The sequence below is a fragment of the Colias philodice genome, chromosome 1 (assembly GCF_061535455.1).
Source record: "Colias philodice isolate Cphi_HAF_F1 chromosome 1, ilColPhil1 Martin Lab GWU primary, whole genome shotgun sequence".
In the NCBI taxonomy this organism is placed as follows: Eukaryota; Metazoa; Arthropoda; class Insecta; order Lepidoptera; family Pieridae; genus Colias; species Colias philodice.
Genome location: NC_143086.1, coordinates 12,602,172 through 12,624,891, shown reverse-complemented (window position 1 = coordinate 12,624,891; position 22,720 = coordinate 12,602,172). Strand labels below are relative to the sequence as shown.

At 32.1% G+C, this 22,720-nt stretch overlaps 2 protein-coding genes across 2 annotated transcripts; both read left to right on the top strand.

Moving 5' to 3' along the window:
• Nucleotides 1-820: 820 nt before the first annotated feature.
• On the top strand, nt 821-13,536 carry LOC149491412 (LON peptidase N-terminal domain and RING finger protein 2-like). Its single transcript, XM_089694488.1, has 11 exons — nt 821-933; nt 7,194-7,283; nt 7,441-7,551; nt 7,700-7,752; nt 9,347-9,408; nt 9,932-10,156; nt 10,731-10,846; nt 10,993-11,113; nt 11,406-11,509; nt 11,767-12,031; nt 12,628-13,536. Exons 1-11 carry the CDS (start codon nt 896-898, stop codon nt 12,754-12,756), a joined length of 1,314 nt encoding a protein of 437 aa, XP_089550614.1. The 5' UTR covers nt 821-895; the 3' UTR covers nt 12,757-13,536.
• A 4,912-nt stretch (nt 13,537-18,448) lies between these two features.
• Nucleotides 18,449-21,299, top strand: LOC149491411 (palmitoyltransferase ZDHHC16B). Its single transcript, XM_089698081.1, has 5 exons — nt 18,449-18,635; nt 18,842-18,989; nt 19,194-19,385; nt 19,613-19,868; nt 20,323-21,299. The coding sequence occupies exons 1-5, from the start codon at nt 18,583-18,585 to the stop codon at nt 20,817-20,819; spliced, it is 1,146 nt and encodes a 381-aa protein (XP_089554207.1). The 5' UTR covers nt 18,449-18,582; the 3' UTR covers nt 20,820-21,299.
• Nucleotides 21,300-22,720: the final 1,421 nt, after the last annotated feature.

The window sequence follows — 22,720 nt, the reverse complement described above, 5'->3', positions numbered from 1 at the left end:
GAAACTGTTCGAACGGTTCCGAACACTGCTTTGTGTAGCGCATGTCGCGTGTCGGTCGGCTGCCGAGTAGGTATACCTACTCGGCAGCCGCGATACACGCGACATGCGCTATACAGACCAAAAAGTTTGAAACGATGTAATAAAAGTTTCACTTTAAAAAGTTTGTTAATAAACAATTTGAAATAATTTATAAAATAACTAGCGGTCCACCCCGGCTTCGCCCGTGGTACATATTTACGTTTTCTCTATATAAGAACCATCCTCGTACTTCAAGGAATATAATAAAAAAAGAATTATCGAAATCGGTTCAGCCGTTCTCGAGTTATGCGCTTACCAACACATTTTGCGATTCATTTTTATATTATAGATTATCCGTTTACATTATTTTTATTTTCTTTTTTACTGACCCTACCATGTGTCAGTGTCAGCTTTGGCCGCCATTGAAGATTCGTTTCTTTAATGAAACGCGTTATAAATATTTATTTTTATGTATTTATTAAATTAGAAAATATATTATATGTTTTAATTAATTATTAAATTCAGTATAAATATAAAATTACAATAATTTAGATAAATTTTTACTATTAAATTTGTCTTCAATAACCAATCAAAAATTGAAATGAAAAAATAGAGTATTATTAAATATTAACATTACATTTTTTTCTGATTTTTTTATATAAAAACCTACTACAATTATTATTTAATTATTTTAAAATTAAAGATCCCTTTAGGTAAACTAAAAGACGTCTTATTTATTTTCGTGTGTCTGTAACCTTATATTTTTTTAGTATAGCAATTGTCAATTATTATTTATCAACGCTGGTATAGTTTTCATCGTCATTTCTCTTTGGTTTTCTTTCAGTTTTCTACGTTCGCGCCGACGCCAACTATCAACATGGATACTCCTCTGGTGATTCGAAGTAGACTATTGAAGTAAGTATTATAGTTATTTTCTTTACTAGAATGTAAACTAGATTATGAGGCAAAACAATGATAATTTATTTAGTGGTATTACATAACGTGACGTAGGTAGGTATTTTATATAATACATATTAAAGTAAAACAAAAATTGTTATTTTTTTATCACATGGTAATGTTTTGATTGAAATAAATAGCTGTACAATCCATATTTAATACAAAAATTCATTATATTTATATAATTAGTTTTATAAATGAATAAATCTTAAACTGAGCGGGATTTCGGAATTTATTTTTTTCACATTTAAATTCAGAATGCTAACTACATTCTAGAATTCTCAATTTGAAATTAAGAAAATTATCGTTGTTTTGTGTATTTTTTTAATAACATGCTTAATTATTTATGTGGTATTTTGGTACTAAAAATATCGCAGCTTATGTAGGTTGTTTTAATTCTACTTAGCTAAATAATAAAGTGGTAATTTTAATATGAATAATCTTATAACTTAGAAATAAAATGATCACCAACATTTTATTATTGTCTTGGTGGTATAATTAATATAAATTAATTACGGAAAAGAAGATGATATCGTGATAAATCTACGTTTTACATTTTTTTAACACTTAGACCAACTTGTTGCGCGACATGTTATAGGTATATACGCATAGGTACTTTCAATAAATATGCGTCTACCTACATTGCACTTGCGATATTTTAAAAGTAGGTCATCAATAATTGATCCTCTATGAACCTATGCACTCACATACATGATGTACTGTATTAATAGGTATCTAATAAGAACTTGTTGCTTGTTGTTAACTTGTGAAATTTTGTTATTTACTAGTACCTACCTACTCTATAATATGTTGCGATAATTTTATAAGATTGCAAACATGTAATAAAGCATTTTTTCGCTTATGAAATATGAAGGTCCATCTCAAATGTAAAAAAAAAATGCGCGAGCGCACTGCGACATGCGATTTATCTAAAAATCAATTAGATTTTGATTACCTCTATAATATTTTATAATTGGTATGTATGTATATTAGCATTATTCGATGTGTCTTTTTTCTTACAGTTATTTTTTGTGATGTCCGCAAAATATCGCGAATCTTATTTTAAACTGCATTGTTCATTTTCATAAATCATGGCCTTCGCGTATTTACTTATGTCTATGTTCGCTTGTTTACTTTCGAATCATTAAGTATTATCATAAATATAATGCAAATTCGTGCAAACATTATATCAGTGTTACTTAATCGTTCCTACAACTGTTTAAAGTCAAAATCATAATCTCTTATAAACGTGTGTCTATGTAAATATAATGCGTTATTGAACAGATGTAAAATTGTTATATATTTTATTTTTTATAAAAATACACATGTGAAACTTTATAAACGGATTGCATTAACAATTAAGTATTATAAAGTCAATGTGCCAGTAGGTCGTGTTATATAAGTTTGACGCTTGCCTCACTTTGCGTAAGAACGTATTTGTAAGCAATACTCTAGCTTGACGCTGACGTAACATGGCTTTACTGGCGTTTGTCTTTAATTGCAGTGGTCCAAAATTAAACCGTGACATAAATAGGAATTTTGCTGATTATACATAGCTTCAATGTCACAATATACCTACCTCGTCTGTATCATTTTATTAAGATCACAGCCAATTAATAAATTATACTTTATAACTAGTGTTATATAAGAGAACGCTTTAATTATATTGCGTTCTGGTTATAATCAGTCGCAAAAAACTATAGCCATTTGTTTGTTTACAGTAGTAGCAAACGAAAATACACAAAATAGGTATAGCGCGTAGACTATAGTCTTGAATCACTACACATTCTAATCCGCGCTTATCTTTATTCTTGAATTACTACGTAATCCATATTACCAAACCATATATGTACCTACCTACAAACTTGCTAAACTTGGCCAGCAGGATGGATTATGGCCTGTAGCCACCTAAGAAGCCCGTGTCCCATCAGTACAGTGGGAACGTATGCTGATGATGATGACGATGATGATGATACCTACAAATTATCAAATTATGTCTCTGTTTTTTACATTTGGTGTCAGCTCGCGGCAATATTTGAATTTATTTTCTTACTTTACTGTTTTTTTCATAGTGAAAAATCATAATTGAAGGGTGAAGTATTGGATATAATTTTATATGATGAAAAGCCTGCGTGGGTAGAAGTAATATCGCGAGCGGAAAGCTATTGTGACAGTATATGTAGGATGTTTTTGAACATGTCGTTTTGATTATGTAAATACTTAATAGTATAATTAATAAGTTACACCCACACGTATTTAGTCACACGTTATAAAATATACATAAAGGAATAAATGTACCTACTACGATATAATTACTTTGATATTGTTAGGGGTAACGAAGGTCAAATGTCAATAACCGGATTATAAGTATAGATTGGTTCTATCTTTTTATTGAATATAATTTACAAAGAACCAAGTAGGTACATCGTATTGTTATGTTGTATTTAAGTTATTATGCATACCTATAATGATAATTGCGATAGAATAATTAAAATTTATCAAATGACTATCTCTTACAACTGAAAATGTCTTCCTTCGATTATAATTGACTAGAGTACCCATAAAGGGGCAGAATCACTTGCATATAAAATCACTGATAGTTTCATACATTCTTTTTCGATTTAACTGACAGATATTATATACAGAAATACTAGGAATCGTGATTCGTGAGCCCGGCCATAAATCGTTAAGTTGAAGGTTGGTGTGCATACCTATAGGGCGACGGGATTTTTCCTGCATAGAAACAGAACGATAGACTTTAATAAATATTCGTACGTATCAAAATCCGTTACGTATTTTTAAAGATTTAGGGACGGATAAGTAGCGACGACGACTTTTTTATATCATGTAGTGATAGTAATATATAAAAACACTTGAAAAAGCAGTTATTTTGAATTGGCAAACATAGAGTTGTGCTTAGGCACTATAAGGCCTAGAATCTAGATGATACTGCAGGCCAGTGGCTATGCCGTTTTTTGATTTCGTATTATGTAGTATAAATAATTGGTCTATATATAAAAATAAGGATTTAATATTACTGCTACTTAATAGAGGTGAAACGTAATTGCGTGACGACGGTCTTGATGGCCGTCAAAGACGATACGATCGCCTAGAGCCATTTACTTAGATCTCAATGTCTCTTATATAATTTTGCTGGTTATGCTGTCTACTTACCCACCTAGTTATTATTATGTTATTCAATTCATCAATGTCATAAAGCAATTGTTGAGGTTGATCATGCATTGTGTATACATATACAGGTGTCCCAAGAAGTAATGATAATATACTATTTTAATAATAATTACCTAGTAAAATATAAAAATTTTGGAAAAAAATCCGATCCCTAAATTAAATTAGAAATATTAGATTTCTTCATATAATATTATACCACCTAATCAAGTAGGTTTAGGAATCTGTGCTCAAAAATATTTTGAATAGTGGAAAAATATTTTGATCAGGTATGCCCGTCATATTCTATTCGTGTTTATGCAATACGCAAGTCGCAAATGATTGATTTCTGTGAGATATGCAGATGTAGTACATTGAATTATATTTTCAGTGAATAGAATAAGGTCGGAATTTTATTATTACCTTTTATGATATATTTTACCTTCAAATAGACAGACTTCGAAGTAATTTGATATAGGTGTATTAGATATAGCTGCTAAGTATCTATATTAACGTTAAAATAGTTTTAATGTTATAGGGGTTGTTCTTGGGATAGTCGTTTCTCACATAACTTGCTTAACGTACATTTGATACGCAGGCGAAGACGCGGGTTCGAATCTCGCCTCGTGATAGATTTTTTCTATTCTTTAAAAAAATCTCATATGCGTAGTACATACGTACAGGGTGTCACAAAAAGTAGTGATATATTGAAGCTAGGAGGTAGAGGACCTAGAGGGCTATCCGAATCACCCCCATACATGTTATGCGATTTTTCGTATTTTCGGAGTTATGACATTTTTTTTTCAATTTTTCATCTATCGCTGAGTACGATGAGATTTTTATTTATGGTGACGTGAATTATTGCGCTAGATGCTTGATTTTTTATGTGTGCTAAGCTGAAAGAGAGGCCAATTCAGTATGGTAACATTTACTATCGTTAGATCTTCGAATGGAATAAAAAAAAGAATTAAATGCCAAGAAAGATAAAATTACCTAGTATGTTCACCACTTAAAGGGCCCGTAAAATCACCTATAAAAGTTTTCCGTTTGGCTTTTAAAAACTTGCTCTATCTATCAGGTAGCTACCCTGAAAATTTTATTTTATTATTCATGTTCAAAATAAAATATAATCATTTTCCGTCATACTGGTACTCGGAAAGCGCAAAAAAATTTCGTGGTCAATCAATAAAAAGATAGGTTTTTTGCGATTTTCGCCGAGACGGTAAGTTAATCATAGACCTGGGACCAAAATTGTAGATCATAAAATTATCTATAAAAAACTTCAAATACATTTTTTCTAGGAGCCACCTTTTCTACGAAAAATCTGTATTTTTCATTCATTGTTCTCAAAAAAAAAATTGCAATCACCAGAACGACAGGAAATTTAAATATTTTATTTTTAATTGTGTTGCACAATTTTGTTAAATTGCGACTATAAAAATTTTGTTCGTGGTCGTCGTCGTCGTTGGTAGGGTGAACAAATCCTAAGCAAAATATCATACGCTTATGTCAATTAGTATCGATAGCGGATTCTATTCCTTTTAATATAAGAGCCCACGACGGCCAGACTTTCCTTTCTTTCGGAAAGTTGAAAGTTTCTCTGTATATGTCTCCGATACAGATAAGAACGACTAGCGATTATCAAGTCTGGGTTGTGGTTACTTTGGCAGGAAACAGGTAGTAAGGGTGTATAAAATTGTACCTAAGTTTCATTATAGTTTAAAAGCTAAATTTTTTTATATATATAGCGTAACAAATATGAAATAATCCACTAAAAACATTAGTTAACTATAATTTTTAAAAAAATAAAAGTATAATATATAAGTAATAAAGTTATTACTTATCTTTTACTTAGACTTATGTTGATGAAATTTCACTTATCCCGATGATTTTTTTATTGTGTCATCGAGATACGTGAAATTTCATCAACATAAACCCCCGTAAAAGATAAGTAATAACTTTATTACTTATATATTATACTTTTATTTTTTTAATAATTATAGTTAACTAATGTTTTAGTGGGTTATTTCATATTTGTTACGCTTTTAGGTAGTTATGTGAATTTGATGATATGTTAGTTATTTTTTAAATGTGTCTGGCTAGATGTAAGAACCATGAAAACTGTCTGGCTCTTAAGGTAATGTCTTTTTATAGGTCCCCAAGTAACATATATAAAATTTAGCTTTTAAACTATAATGAAAGTTAGGTACTATTTTATACACCTTCACTACCTGTTTCCTGCCAAAGTAACCACAACCCAAACTTGATAGTCGCTGGTCGTTCTTATCTGTATCGGAGACATATACAGAGAAACTTTCAACTTTCCGAAAGAAAGGAAAGTCTGGCCGTCGTGGGCTCTTGATCTATTTGCGTTTTGACGTTTGTCTCGGCGCTGAACGGCGATCACTTTGTTGTCTGTCTGTTTGTCAACACCCTTTTATCGAATACTCCTGTCTACGGAATAATTTCGTAAAACATGAATTTATAATTAGATTTTATAAGAAATAAACAAAATTTTCGCAAATTTCGATATTCGCAAGGGAATCAAAACCTACAAAGTCTTGATAGTTAGTACAAGGTAACGTCTTGTTACACAGATTTAAGAAGATTGCGAAAAACATGAATTTTGAATCACCTACATTACTGTATTAAAAAAAATATTTTTAATAATTTTAAACTTACAAGTTACAACCCCTTTACTCCCGAATGCTAACATATATTAAATTAATACCTTTAAGCTGTAATAAAATCAAATTTCTATGTTAACACATTTAATGCCGCTTATTCTGAAACTCGCAACTGCTTGCAACTTGCAAGGGAATCAAAACCTACAACTCCTACAAGATACTTCAAGTGAACTCAGTGAGTCCTGAAATTTAGTTAAAAGCAATGTCTTATAGCACAGGTAAAGGAAAAAAATTCTAAAAACATAAATTTTAAAGTTACAACATAATAAAAAAATAGGTTTGTTCGGAGTCCTCGTTGCACGAGTCCGACTCGCACTTGGTCTGTTTATTATTACCTACTACATTAATACATTTTTTTTGCAGAACATTTCCCGAAATAATGTTTTGCCCCACGTGCAAAAATGTTCTCGAACAACCAACCACAAATTTTTGTGGACACACACGATGCGCTAGGTAAGCTTATTAATTATTATTATAATAATAATAATATAATAATAAAATAAATCTTTATTTCACCTTTAGATTATACAAAAATATATAATAACATTTGTTTGTTAAATAAAAAAAGCATATATATTAATTTCGAATGAACAATTTAAAATAATTACAGGTGCACAAGAACAGAACCATGCATTTGCGGTTTTATGACCAATTGTCGTTTAGAAATCAATAAAGTGATTGAAAATATCATGAAAGAAATACTACATTTCAGAGAAAAATGGTAAGTACACGAATTGGTCAGAAATAGTGCAGACTTGCTACCAATTAAATAATGACATTATAATTATCTCCGTCGATCCTAAATAAATGCATTTTTAAGAAGGTGAATTTAGTATTTCAAATCAGTAATATTTTCCTTTTATTTTTAGGATTTACAAAATGCGAATATCGAGACCAAGAAAGATCGAACTCTACCGTGCAGGTACTCTTTTATATGTATAAATTAGATAACTTCAAATTCTAGCTGTAAATTTATGTATCTACATTTTACATTTATTTTTTCCTATCTATTATTTTAATGTAACTGCTTCTCTGTCGTCGTCAAAAATAACTTTGAAATTTTAAGTATGAACTTGAATACTGAAATTAAAGTTATTTATAATTTATCCTTATTGTTATTTAGGTTGCTATTTTAGTACTTTTGTTAAAATACGTCGGCAAAGGTAAAAAGGATATTCATACGTAATAAGGTTTTTTTATGAGTGTACCTATATTATCAAAAATAGGTTGAATTAGGATCAACATATTATTTTGCAACTACATATTAATAATTAATATTGGGTGCTGGGAAAATAATTTCTGTGTTGGTTTCGAGTACCAGAGGTGTGCGGAGTTAGACCAGCATTCGGCCATGACATCGTAAAAATTAGGTTAAGTTATATAATGTTATGATTACTAGATTATGAATGTCACAGTTGAACCACAGTCGGTTGAACGCTGGCATAGCGTGGGTGTAGCGTTGCAGTTGTACCCAACGCGTTGGGTACAACTGGCTATTATGTAATTCGATCATTTTATTGCTTTATAAGTCTGGTTTGACAGATACCTATATACCTAGCTATTATTAGCTTTGAATAAAAAATTATGGGCAATATACCCATTTCCCGTAATAACACAAGATGTAATGGGGTCGAGCGTCTCAAGACAATTTTGTAAAACCGAGACATTAATACCTAACTAATGCCTAACAGATGCCGATTGTTACCTAAAGAGCAGAATGACATAAGTTACTTTTTAAATTTAACGTTATATACTCTTGCTCATTGGGTAACGCAGTTTGAACATTCAAGTTTGTTAATGTGGTCATATATTTTCTGAGGAGTAGGTACTTTTTACGATATAATATATCTATTATGTTATAGTTATACCCTGTTGATGAAGTAAACTTTGAAAATTACTAACTATGGTTGTACTAAAAATAGTACGGACACTAATTTTATTAAAATGTCCGATTGTAGTTGTTTGATTGCAATACAGTTACATAAGTATTGTTATATCATGGAGAGCGCTAAGTCGAAGGTCAAATTTTCTGTGTTACTGTTGCAAATGTTAGGGCTTCTTAGTTTTTAAAATGTTTTTAAATAATTTATTAATTAGAGTTGTATTTATTTAAGGGCCGATTTTTCAATGCTTGGATAAAACTTATCCGTCCAATAAAGTATTACACGATAATATTAAAATGTCACGTAAACTGTCAAATAAAGGCAATTAAAATACGTTTTTAAAATGGTAGTTTTATACATTATTCGACGAATAAGTTTTATCCACATCCAGCATTGAAAAATCGGCCCTAAAAGTTTTTAACATTGCCGGAAGTTAATACGATAATAATATTTTTAATTTGAATACTTTAATGTAATTATTAACGTATTATTTTTATATTATTGTAATTGAGGAATATTTTATATTAAGTACCAATTATTTATTATGATATCATTATCACCGTCATCGGTGTATGGGATAATAATTAATTGATAAGTTAACTGTCCTTTTTATTAATTAAAGTTTTTTTTTAGCTACTGAGACGGGAAGAATTATTAAAAGGTCTAAATACGTCGTAAGAGTCAAAGTAAATCCAGTAAGTATTAGCAATTCTTTTATTGCTATAAATATTTTCTTTTTTATTCGATCAATTATGTCTCATAGAGCAATGCGTAGGAAATATTTGACTGATATACATACGATTCCAACTTGAAGTACTTTTTTTTGTATCAACTTCAATATTATTAGCAATATATACACATTTTAACAATTTGATGTTTAGTTGTATTATTAAAATTCTTTATAAATGAGAAATTTTCCAAATCGAAAAGCGAAATATTCGTTAATCAGTTGAATAAAATAGACTGCTCAGGCTGAATCACGGGTAGGAGAGGCTAGGCGTCGCAACGGCAAGCGAAACACGCGGATTCGAATCCCATTGCGAGTTCCAATGCATTCTATTAAAACATTTTGAACGCGTGACCTGATCGAAAAAGCGTAAGAAGGATGGATATCAAACATGCTCAACGTTAATAATCAAGTTTTCACTTCTGCCGGCACTCCCGGAGTGGAACCCGTCTTTTTTTTTTCTAAATCGAGTCCATAATTCTTATTTCCAGATCAAAGTGTGCATTGTGACGACAAAAGATCCGGAACTGTCAAAATTCCAAGACTTCATACACCGAGCCGACATTGAGTGCTCGATATGCAAGGATACGTTCACCACGCCGATAACCACGCCGTGCGGGCACATGTTCTGCAAGCTGTGCATTGAGTGCCATCTGTTCTATAGCGCCACCTGTCCCTTGTGCAATGCGCCGCTGAATAAGTTTAATGCTGATGAGGTGAGCTTTATCTACTAGCTTTCCGACCGCGGATTCGCCCGCGTTTTCCTAAACCGCGCATAGTTCCCGATCCCGTGGGATTTCCGGGACAAAACCTATCCTATGTGTTAATCTTTGTAAATCTACATGCAAATAAAGAAATTTGAATTTAAATCCAAGTTACCCTGTATATGTGTGCTAAATTTCATTGTAATCTGTTCAGTAGTATTTGCGTGAGAGAGTAAGAAACACACACATACACATCCTCACAAACTTTCTCATTTATTATATTAGTTGGACTAGGCACTAGCTGCCTAAGACATTAACCCTATTGCCCCTTTTTCGTGTTTTCTCTGGATACGAACCTTCCTTGTGTCTTCACAAAAATGTTAAAAATCACTCGACCAAATTGGCTTTAATTTGGTCGAGTGGCTCTCGAGTTTTAAGCTTAGCGTTTTATATTTATAAACATTATGTCAGCAATTATTATAATGTAAAATATACGGAAGTAAAGCCCTTGAATTAAAGAAAGATAATAATATTATCTTATCTGTATGCTTCTCTATTGGGAATTTATAAAAACTTCTGTTTCCAGTCATCCCAGACCAGGTATATGGCGATAATACTTTCGCTATTGGGCTGCTACAACCAGCCACCTGTGGAAAAGGAATATTTATTGCCACTCGTTACAGTTGGTTCAGGATACCCTGAGTAAGTATTTAATTTTGTTTTTTAATTTCTACGCTTAAAAGGCTATACAAATATTCTATTCAAAGATCGAAAGATAAAGAATTAACACTCTTATAAGAGTTCTGGAGAATATATATTATGTTTTTAATATATGTTATTGATTTCAGAGTACTGTGTGCTATTGTGTTTTCCCCAAATGCTAGAAAATTTTTGGACAACTTAATGAATTCTTCGAAACCCGTATTTGGTATAATCGGCGATTTTGAAGACGATGAAGATTATGGCACAGTAAGCATTATGTACACTTTGCCTTTGATAATTAAAGTGAACCTTTTTCACTTTGTCGGTAATTTGGGTATAAAATTAGGTTTGTAATTAATATCGCAAGTTTTCACCTCTAAACATATTTTGTGAAGAACAATGGTTAGGAATAACCGATGTTTTCGTAACCCATAATTATTGACTATTAATTTCTTCTTTACACATTCTAGTTACTTATTTTGAGATAAATTATGATAGTATTATGCGAGATTTTTCTCTCAAATTTCCATAAAAAATAACAATTTTTTTTATTTTTTAGGTGATCGAAATAAGGGATTGCGTGCAACTGCCAAATGGCTCGTTCTACGTGACTGGAATAGGTGTGCGCCGCTTCAGAATTTTGGGAAAATACAGAAATACTAGGTGAGTATGAGATAATTTTTATAATTGTCAACTATAATTAACCATTAACTTTCACTATATTTTAGTGAAGATCTACAGTGTTATGAAGTTTGCATAATAAAGATATTGGTTAAAGAAATTTTATTTCTAGACACTAATGTTTAAAGAAAACGATTTGCGTTTGTGCTGCGCCTCTTTTAGCTCGATCTAATCACAGGCTAACTTCAAAAATCGTATTTTACAGGAATTCTTTAATAAAAATGCATAATTTTTTCCAGATTTGCCCTTGCCCGGGTTGTAAACATTTATGATATAGAGGAAAAGGGGGTCAGATTTGAAGAATTGGTAAAATCGGCCAAGTGCATTATATCCATGGCTAAAGATTGGCTCTCTATCATGAATCCCGAGATGCGTCGTCGAGTGGAACTGATCTTTGGCAGACCGACGTTGGACCAGATTGATATACGAAACAGTTTCAACAAGAACGGCCCTACTTGGCTATGGAGGCTCATCAATGTTTTGCCAATTAAGAAATGCTTGCTGGTGAGTTCTTTATATTTTGTGCTCTCATTTTTTTTACATAAATAGTTTATGTTCTTCAAACTTATTAAGCTTGGATGGAAAACATTATTCCAGATAAAGCATAGTGGGTTTTATCTTCTTATATCCGGGTCAACATCTTTTTGTTGACCCGGATATAAGATAAGGAAAGCCTTATTTCATAAGTTAAATTAATAATTGCATTATTAACATAGGTATATTGATTTCATATTATGGAGCTTTATAAGCTTGTCCTATGTTGTATTTCAGTTATTAATTATGATAATCTATGAGTCCTATAGCCTACTTGCGAATAAAGAAACTAACAAATACATGTGTGGAATTGTTCAAGATTCCAAGAACTTCTCGTTATGTGAATTAGGGTTTCATGTTAAAGTGAAACTTTTATTACATCGTCTCAAACTTTTTGGTCTGTATAGCGCATGTCGCGTGACGGTCGGCTGCCGAGTAGGTATACCTACTCGGCAGCCTCGATACACGCGACATGCGCTACACAAAGCAGTGTTCGGAACCGTTCGAACAGTTTCACTTTTACCGTGGTTTCATAAAACCACACAACATTTTTTTTATTCTTTCAGTACCTGCTGCTAGGCGAGACGAGTGTCTCAGTTCGCATGTCAGTGGTTAAGCGTTTGACCAAAAAGGCCATCATGATCGAGCTGCAAAAATACAAAGCGACTCGGTCGCATAGGACTTTGAGTATATGAGACAATGAGAGTGAAATGAATTTCACTATAATGATGTACATTTACTTAGGATTTGTTTTTTTGTTGATATGGAGAAAGTTTTATAGTTATCTTTTTGCTACAATATTTGTATACCTATTCTATATATTCATTCATTAATGGATGTCTTATATTTTTAATGCTGGCGTTTAGTGCGCCGTGCCATCCCTGAATTAGATTGTATTCTGTATAGTACGGAATCCCTGGTACATTTTCATTAATTATTATTAACAAGCTGATTTTTTGTTAGTAGCTTCCTTTTGACTAGACGCCCAACTTTTTTTCTTACAGTAAAGTTGGTCAATGGTAGTTCAATAATAATAATATAGATAGCAAGGATAAAATATGTTGATAAAAAAAATCATCTGGATAGTACTTATTTTTCATGACAATGTCTATGATACATGTTGGAGATTCGAGAGAGGGGAGTCCCTAACAAAACCTTATATTTTGTAGGAATAAATATTTTTTCACGTTATTTAGATAATTATCTCAATAATTTAAAAATAAAGATTCGGTAAGATTCGGTTAGTAATAAATATTTAAAATTCGTCAATTCAAGACACTTTACCCTTGCTATCTCTGTAAAGCTACCATTTACCAACATTAACCGTAAGCAAAAAAAGTTGGGCGTCTAGTCAAAAGGAAGCTACTAAAAAAACTCAGCTTGTTAGTAATAACTGATGAAAAATGTACCAGGGATCCCGTACTAGTATATTAGATTATATTGTATGTGTCTGATTGTAGACGTCGATTGTATTCTATATAGATTGTTTTGTATGTGTCTGATTGTAGACGTCGATTGTATTCTATATCACTACACCCTTCATTGTTACTGTTGCTGGCAACATTTTGTGCAGCTTAGATCTATTTTTTTATTTAAAATACATGTAGGAGAATGATTACCTCTAATAATACGACCATTATGATTGCGTCGTCTTTTAGTATAAAAATGTGTTGATCATATTTGATTTATTTTGTTAAGTTTAGGATGTAATATTCATGATTATTGTGATCTCAATGTTAGTTCGCTAGATAAGTGTAAATAAATTCGCACTAAAGAAACATTTGAGTAAATGTGTTTCACTTGCCATGTTTCACGTCCGTGCATAAGTCAATATTTCATAAGTCTAAATAAACTAAACTTTACTTTAATATGCCATAGAGTATATTTTAAAATAAAATGACCAGTTACAGACACGCACAGAATATTTCATATTGTAGGGAATATTTTTGACTTAAATTTTAAATAACTAAATATATTCATTATATTTTCTCTTTTTATTAAATAGCATTTATATAAGCAATTTTTGATCAAAAAATTGAGAGAGGAGAAAAGAATAAAGAGACTTAAAACATAATTACAATAAACTCGATTGCTATAGCGGATTTCTGAGAGGCCTTATAGTGCTCGAAAGGATACTTTCGAACTATTTTTTTCATTGTTTCACAATAGATAAAAAACTTGGTGCTCATGCACAGATTGACACAAATTACTTACTATACTAACTACTTTCTTCCTATTCCTTCTTTAATATGACTGATTTATTTCAATTTTAGTAGGGAGACAAAGAACCAATGATTTAATCAAACAACATAATGTTCTTCATGTAAATGTTGAAATAAGGAGGACTTAAATAAATGGTCTTACTAAATATAATATGTGAAGAACGTAAATGAGATCTCGTTAGAGATTGTAGTAACTTTTGCGATTTTCTATGTGTCACTATTGTTGTATTCTAAAGATTTGTATTAAATTTTCTCAAGAAGTGCAGAAAATTTCTATCAATTAAAGACTTATATAGTGTGTTCCAAATTTTATAATAGCGATATTGTTTAGTGCGAATATAAAATAAGAATACACTATTGTGGTATTAGTTAAGTTTATAAGATAAGTAAATGTTTTTCTTCATCATTTTTGTAATAAAAATTTAAGACTTAACATGTAAGCAGTGTATTATTTAAGCTCCATGAAATTAATGTAAAAACGGGATTGTGTTTTTACAAATTAATTTTGTGGAGCTTATTTCTCTAGCCGGGCCGTAGCCGGTCCTTGTCGCAGTGCGATGCCAACAGCTCGGCATCGCACGCTTTTTAATTTTTATTGATGTCAACTGCAAGTTTATCCGTTGTTCATGGATGTAAGAGAAAATCTTTCATATTTCTATTTAACTAAGTGAGTAGAGGCAGATAATTGCCATTATTTTGTAGGTATTAAGAATTATCGGATAAGCTACCTATGTCTATATTACAGATTTCGGTGTAAAAACAAGACTATACTAAGCATTTAGAAACATGCTATATGTAATGACTACAGTCTGTCCTAGCTGATATAATCTTTTCCTTAGATAAATTATACTTAATGTAGTTGATTGTACTTCCCCTATTTGATAAAACTGTTTGTGTGATCAGAATGTATAATTCTACTACTTATAAAATTAAACAACTTAAATTTACTGTAAGGAAGAAGTTTAATAGTGATTGTAAAAATAAAAGTAAGCAGTATTATTAATATTTTACATTCTCTATGTGATTTAAAATAAAACATTTCAAACTAAAAAAAAGCTTAAATTTATTTCCCTATTTAGATATTTAATAATTTGTTAGAACGATTCCTACCATAGTATAAAGAGAACAAGTAAGTTATTTTAGAACAAAGGTACATCGCGTCGTTTGTTTGTACGCGGAGCGCTTGGCCACGCACCCGTTCATGTACGCAAAGAGTATAGCATGTACGTACGCAAGCTTGACTCACGCAAACAACGCCGCTCGGTTCCTTATCATGGACCGTTGCGTTAGATCGCGTTCTCGTGAGGGCCGCGCAATTGCTGTGAGCGGTCGGTGTCTGCATAGAACATTATTTAAAATATCAACGTGACACAGCCTTGCGCCTCGTGAGTTTAGGTACCATGCGCTCCTAAACGCCGGGAGACGGCCCACTTGTTCTCTTTATACATACTATGTTTCTACTCTTCGTATCTATATAGAATGGCTCACGCTCATAGGAAAGTTTGGTGTCGCAAGAGAAACAGTCGAGTACTCGAGCCCCCATTTACACACGCAGACATTAGACAACATCAAGAAAGTTGAGGGCTTTTTCTTTGTTTATGGCCCCACCCAGTAAAGGGACTTTGCCTATGTCCAGTAATTGAGGGTTTTTTATGGAGTGAATTAACAATCACTAAAGTGATGTAAAATGTAAATTTATACCCTTAGTTTATACCGTTCTCGAATCCACATAGAGAAAATTTTCAGACTACCAAGGAGTTGGGGAAGTTCATTAATGTTACACGCATACGAAATTACGTACTTAAATTGCGGACTCTTCTGTAGACCATAATATTAACTTGCTACATTAGTTATTTTTAATGTAGCTACGTAATTTTATATACAAAACATATTTTAAACAGAAAACTATAATATCAACAATACATATAATAAAATTCTAGAAAAGTGGTGTCTGTACAATGAAAATATGTAAAAAAAAATTAGCAGGGGTTATTACTAAATCGATCCCAAACCCAAAACTTTTGTTAAAAAAATTTTTGTCTGTTTGTCTGTTTGTCGGTTTGTCTGTTTGTCTGTATGTTTGAACACGCTAATCTCAGAAACGGCTTATCCGATTTAGATGCGGTTTTCACTAATATATTGTGGTAAGCTTCATTTAACATTTAGTGTTTATTTCATGTCAATCGGTTCATAAATAAAAAAGTTATGACCATTTAAGTAATCACAGCGAACATTTGCTAAGGCATTCTATACATGAATTACTTTATTACGTAAATTATACGCTAAAGTTATTCCTTGACATGTCCAGATGATCATATCGAAAGTCCCCAAGCGTGGGGGGGGGGTGGTTATGCTGAGGGGGTAGTAGGGGGGTCAAAGGACCTTTATTTAGATTTTTGCTCATAAGTCTAAAACCTGTACAAATAGCATTATGGTTACTTCTGGGTAAATTTTCTATATAAAAGGTCTTTGAAATTATGTCGTAGGTTTTAACCCCCGACGCAAAAAGAGGGGTGTTATGACCGCTATGTGTGTATTGCGTGTCTGTCTGTGCCACCGTAGCTCGCTAACGGGTAATACGAATTAGATGCGTTTTTTGTTACATAAGTTGTTTATTATATTATATTATAGGGGTAAGTGGGAATGAAAAAAACGAATGTTAGTTGTTAATGTAGGTTGTTAATGTAGGTTATACCCAAGTGATATATCAAATGAAAATAGACGACATGTCAGAAACAATTAGTCAAATTTTATCAAAATCGGTTCATCCATTTATTTGATATATAGGGGTAAAAGTGGGAATAAATAAATGAATCTTATCAAATATACTCAAGTGACGAATCTAATGAAAGACATGACGTGTAAAGTACAATAAGACATAATATTTTATCAAAATTGGTTCATCCATTTATTGGATATAGGTATAAAAGTGGGAATAAAAGTTGTCGAATATACCCAAGTGGCATATCAAATGAAAGGGCATGACCTGACGTGAGAAGTATAATGAGGCATATTTAATCAAAATCGGTTCATCCAATAAATATATATGTAGGGCAAAAGTGGGAATGAGAAAAACGAATGCTGTCTGTTATACCCAAGTGATATATCAAATGAAAAAAGACGACCTGTCAGAAACAATTAAGTAGTCCAATGTTATCAAAATCGGTTCATCCATTTATTTGATATAGGGGTAAAAGTGGGAATAAATAAATAAATTTTATCAAATATACTCAAGTGACTTATCTAATGAAAGACATGACGTGTAAAGTACAATAAGACATATTTTATCAAAATTGGTTCATCCATTTATTGGATATAGTTAGGTATAAAAGTGGGAATAAAAGTTGTCAAATAATATATCCAAGTGGCATATCAAATGAAAGGGCATGACCTGACGTGAGAAGTATGATGAGGCATATTTAATCAAAATCGGTTCATCCATTTATTGATTTATTGCGGTAAAAGTGGGAATGAATAATCGAACGTGGTCAAATAATATAATCAAGCGGCATATCAAATGACGTGTGAATTACAATTAGTCATGTTTTATCAAAATTGGTTAATCTGTTTATTACATATAGGGCACCTTAGGGGTGATAGTGGGGATAAATAATCCAAATGGAGTACCAAACGAAAGGATATGACATGTACATAATATATAGGTATGATTAGACATGGTTTAGATCAAAATCGGTTCTGCCATTTACTAGGGGTGAAAGGGAAAAGTTGAAAGTCTGTGAAAGTAGAAGGAATATGGGAGCGGGAGAATAACCACATCCTGGAAATTTTGAACTCTTCTGTACCTAAGTTTTATAGCTCAGTTTAGTAATAAATTTTACTAACAGTTCTTTTGTGTTATTATTTATTTTATTTCTTAACTTTATAATAAAGTGTAAGTACTTATAATTTAGTTGTATATGATAGTACGTGTTTCAAGACGTGTTTACTCAATAATTGTGTGTTAAGTAGTAACTACTATGCAGTCACTATTCCACGCGGACGAAGTCGCGGGCACAGCTAGTAAAAAATAAATGTAATGAAAAATCATAAACAGATAATATCATAATAATTATCTGTGGTTAAAGTGAACGAGTGACGACTAATCTGTCATCTGTGAACTCAGAGTCTGTGAATATTGACGTATATTGACGTACAGCTTAAATTTTGCTATGAAGCGCCGCAGGCCCGCAGATAAACAAATATGTGTAACCTAAAATTAGGACATAAAATCTAAATTATTAGGATATATTGAATGAAATTTAGCGTTTTTAATAAAACGATCATAAAATTACATTCAAGATGGTTACCATACGTTGTCGTTTCAAATGGCGAGAGATATATCAGAGAGTCAGGTATAGTGTTTATAAATCAATAGCAATAAAGATTTCTCTTTTACTTTTACTATTGCAGGCATTCAATTTCAAAGTTATCCAATACATTAGCTGTAAATTAAAATGCTTTGATTATTTCAGCTCCTTAAAGCATAGGCAATTTATATCTTTTTTCTAAAATCAATGTAATACATTAAATTCATTTACTATAATGGAATACATTTCAGAGATTATATCGTTTGGAAGTATCAACAGATTTTGTTAACGTTTCATTCGCTCTCCTACAATGCACACATGAGCCGAAGTTATGCAGTAGATTGTCTGCTTGAACCTATATTTTGGTTTGTGGATAATTTTTCTGGAAGTTTGGGGAAGGTATTTATTTTTTATGGTAAACCTTGAATGCAATTATTATAGTGCATATATTGAATAATTTAATTTAATTTAATTTTTATTTGTTCATTTATTTCAGACACATAGATACATAAACTATTATTTATGTTAGTGAAATGAATTAATTTAAAATTTATATTAGCCGACACATAAAAATTAAAATATGTTGTTACTAAATAATTTCAGGTTTTTGTATTCTGTGTGACGGTACTCACAAGTGGTGTAGTAGCGATTGCTTACTGGATTGGTTTACCTTACTGGTGGCATCGGAATCCCTACTTAACTGTGTTTCTTGTGATTTTCGGAAACTGGCTACTATTAAATATAGTCTTCCATTACTATATGGCTGTGACAACCCCACCTGGACAACCACCCCATGTACGTAGTTTTGTATATTATGTGTTTTGTTTAAGATCTTATTGTTAAATATGTTAAAAATCAATCAAGCAAAACTGCTAATGTATTGTTTATAAGAGGACAAGTTTCCCTTTACAGTATATCTCTTTCTATATGAGTAAATAAATTGACTGCATAAACCTATTTCAACATAATTTATGAAGCTAACAATAACTGTACACCAAAGTTGATCATTATGTTTATTTCAGGGTGCAATGTTAGTAGAAGCAGCTGGTATATGCAAGAAGTGTATATCCCCAAAGCCTCCACGGACACACCACTGCTCTGTCTGCGATAAGTGCATATTGGCTATGGACCATCACTGCCCATGGTTGAACAATTGTGTAGGATACTTCAATGCTAGATACTTCTACCTGTACATGGCATATATGGTCGCTGGTGTGACATTTGTTATAGTCTTTGGGCTAGATATTGGATATGTGGTCATTTGGATCAATGATCCAGGTAAGTGTTTAGTAGCAAATATGTTACATAGGATGTGTATTTTTAAAGTGAAACTTTTATTACATCGTCTCAAACTTTTTGGTCTGTGTAGCGCATGTCGCGTGACGGTCGAACCGTACGATAATTATCGTACAAATACGATAATTTTGTGCCTAAGTTTCACTTTTACCATGGTTTCATAAAACCACACAACATTTTTTTTAAATATGGTTTAAGCATTGAACTTCACAATGTAGCGCGTAGTTTAAAATTAACTCTGGTTTTCCAGTTTGTTATGGTTCTCCAGTTTCTTCAGTTGTCTGTTCAGATATTTCAGGAGGATGTACATTGTTTAATTATTTTCTTATCATGCCTCACATTTCTCGAAGCATTAATTAGTGTGGACTTTGTTGATGTATTGAATGTGGAGTAGCCATTCTCTACTACTCCTATTAACATTTTTATTCTTTTATAGATGCAGTGACATTAAAAGACGAGCCAGAACTAATAGGCCACCCGCTACGGCTGAACCAAAGCGGGGTTCTCGTCCCCGTAAAGGATATCCTTGAATACGACTCTGAAAACTCCCCACGAGAACACATCCTACCAACGCCACTCATTACAGAAGCTCAACTCATATCAGCTAACCCGTGGAAACGAAAAGCCGTAATTTTCGTGGCTGTGGCTTGTATCGCAGTATTCATAGCTCTGGGAGCACTTGTCGTAATGCACACAAAGAATATAGGCAAAGGGGAAACCAGTATCGAGGCGCACATCAACGCCGCCATGCGAAAACAAAATCCAAACTTCAGAAACCCATACAATTTGGGCAAGAAAAAGAATTGGAGGATATTCCTGGGCTTGACTCAAGGTAGGACTTTTATAAGGCACGTCTTGTTCCCGTCGAGACACACTCCAGTTGGCTCAGGCTTGACGTGGCACGCTAAAAACGATTTAGAAGACTGGCCGTAAATTGTTGTTATACTATTTACTTTTTGTGTACTTGTATTATATTGTCTCTTATGTAATGTACAGTTTCTACACGTGTTTATCTCAGTCATAGTTGTATTTAGGTATAAGACTGACAATCTATATTATTATTTATTATATTTAGGTGTAAGCCTTGTTAAAGCAACATGGAAGTTAATTTGAAGGGTGTGTAAACCAGGAGAGTTTATTCTTCGAATAATGCTTTTTAGCTTTAAATAATTTTTCCAAAATAATTGCCTCATAATGTCATTTAATATACAATTGATATAAATTAAGGATAGGTACCGGTATTTTTACTGATAGTATAGACTAGGCCATCTATTATAATTATTTTATTATTATGTATTGTACATAGAAAATGACAACATAGACATCTAAGATAGACATGAAATAAGCAATATAACATAGAGAATTGTAAAAATCTTCCGAGCCTGTTGATCTCTTCCTTAAATTATATTTAAGCGAAATAAAACAATAGACGATCGTTAAGGTATTTTATTTATAACAAAAAATCACAAGTCACAATTCAGAGGAGCTAAAAATTAAACTTATCTAATTATACATGGAAGTTATAAATACTTATACTTAAAGTAGATTATTGCACCATATTGACTAGATAGTCTTAAATTATTCAAGTTCAAGATATTATTTGGCAATATAAGATACATATAAATATAAATCAAAAGATTTTGATTGTCAAGTTTCCGTATAAATAAAGGTATACACTAATTATAAGGTATTACATGCACGAAAAGTAAGTGTACCTACAAACTAACATAAGATTACGATTTGTAATACATCGTGAAGGTTTTACTAAAACTTATTAATACTGAGTACTTACAAATGATAATTTTGACTCATAACGTCCAGTATATGAGAAAATACATATTATACAGGAATTAAAAACGTCACTAAATACATACTAACATGCAGAGAATCTATACAACTACTAGATGGCAGTAAAAGGGCTACTTTGTAGACTTGTGAAATCCCAGAATTATTATCTTATTTTTATTATATTTAGGCACACTAATCTTAAAAAGTCGTGAGTATCGAATGTTCTATGAACACCATAATATTATGAATAAAGTAAGAAAAAGAATGTTCGACATTACTGGTTCTAAATTGAGACTGAGGTAGAATTAAAACGGTTGATCACTTCTATCATTAGTCACTACCAGTGAGCCTACCAATATACCAGCTATGCAGTAAAAAATATTAAGGTATATTGTACTGTGTACGTTATACATAATACAACTAAGTGGCAACTGTATAGAATATTCGAGTTCATACCTCCCTTGTACCTATAGTACCTACATAAGATTTTCCTACGGAGACGACAGTAAATAGCTACAATTAATATAAGACATAATAGAGATCGAAATTGCTAATTTAAATAAATAGTATTATTTCTAATGTACCTAAATAAACAAAATAAGAGTTGTACAATCACTTTAAGTAGATGTAGGAATAAGAAGGAAAAAAGGTACATATGAAAAGACAAGAAGATAAGATAATAGTTCCCAGGTAGCGAGCAAGTGAAGAGTCCTAATACAAAATTGCGCTGGACGAAAGCTAGTATTTTTACGTTTGAACGCGATCATCGTGTAGTCGAGTAGCAAAGGCTGAAAGCGCTCAAAGTGGAAACATTATAGGACCTTATTATCTCGTTATCGTCTACTCCACCAATTCTAATCTAGTATCGTGGGCTTCCCGACTACTACGCGCGGGAAAAACGTACTTTAGTAATTTTGTGTCTGACGGAGCAGCGCAACACGTCCTACTCCCTAAGCGCGGAGCGCGGTCTGCCGTAACAGCGTTTGCGCTCCCGTATATAATCGAAAATTCTAGAGAACTTTAAAATATTCCATTACTTTCATAAA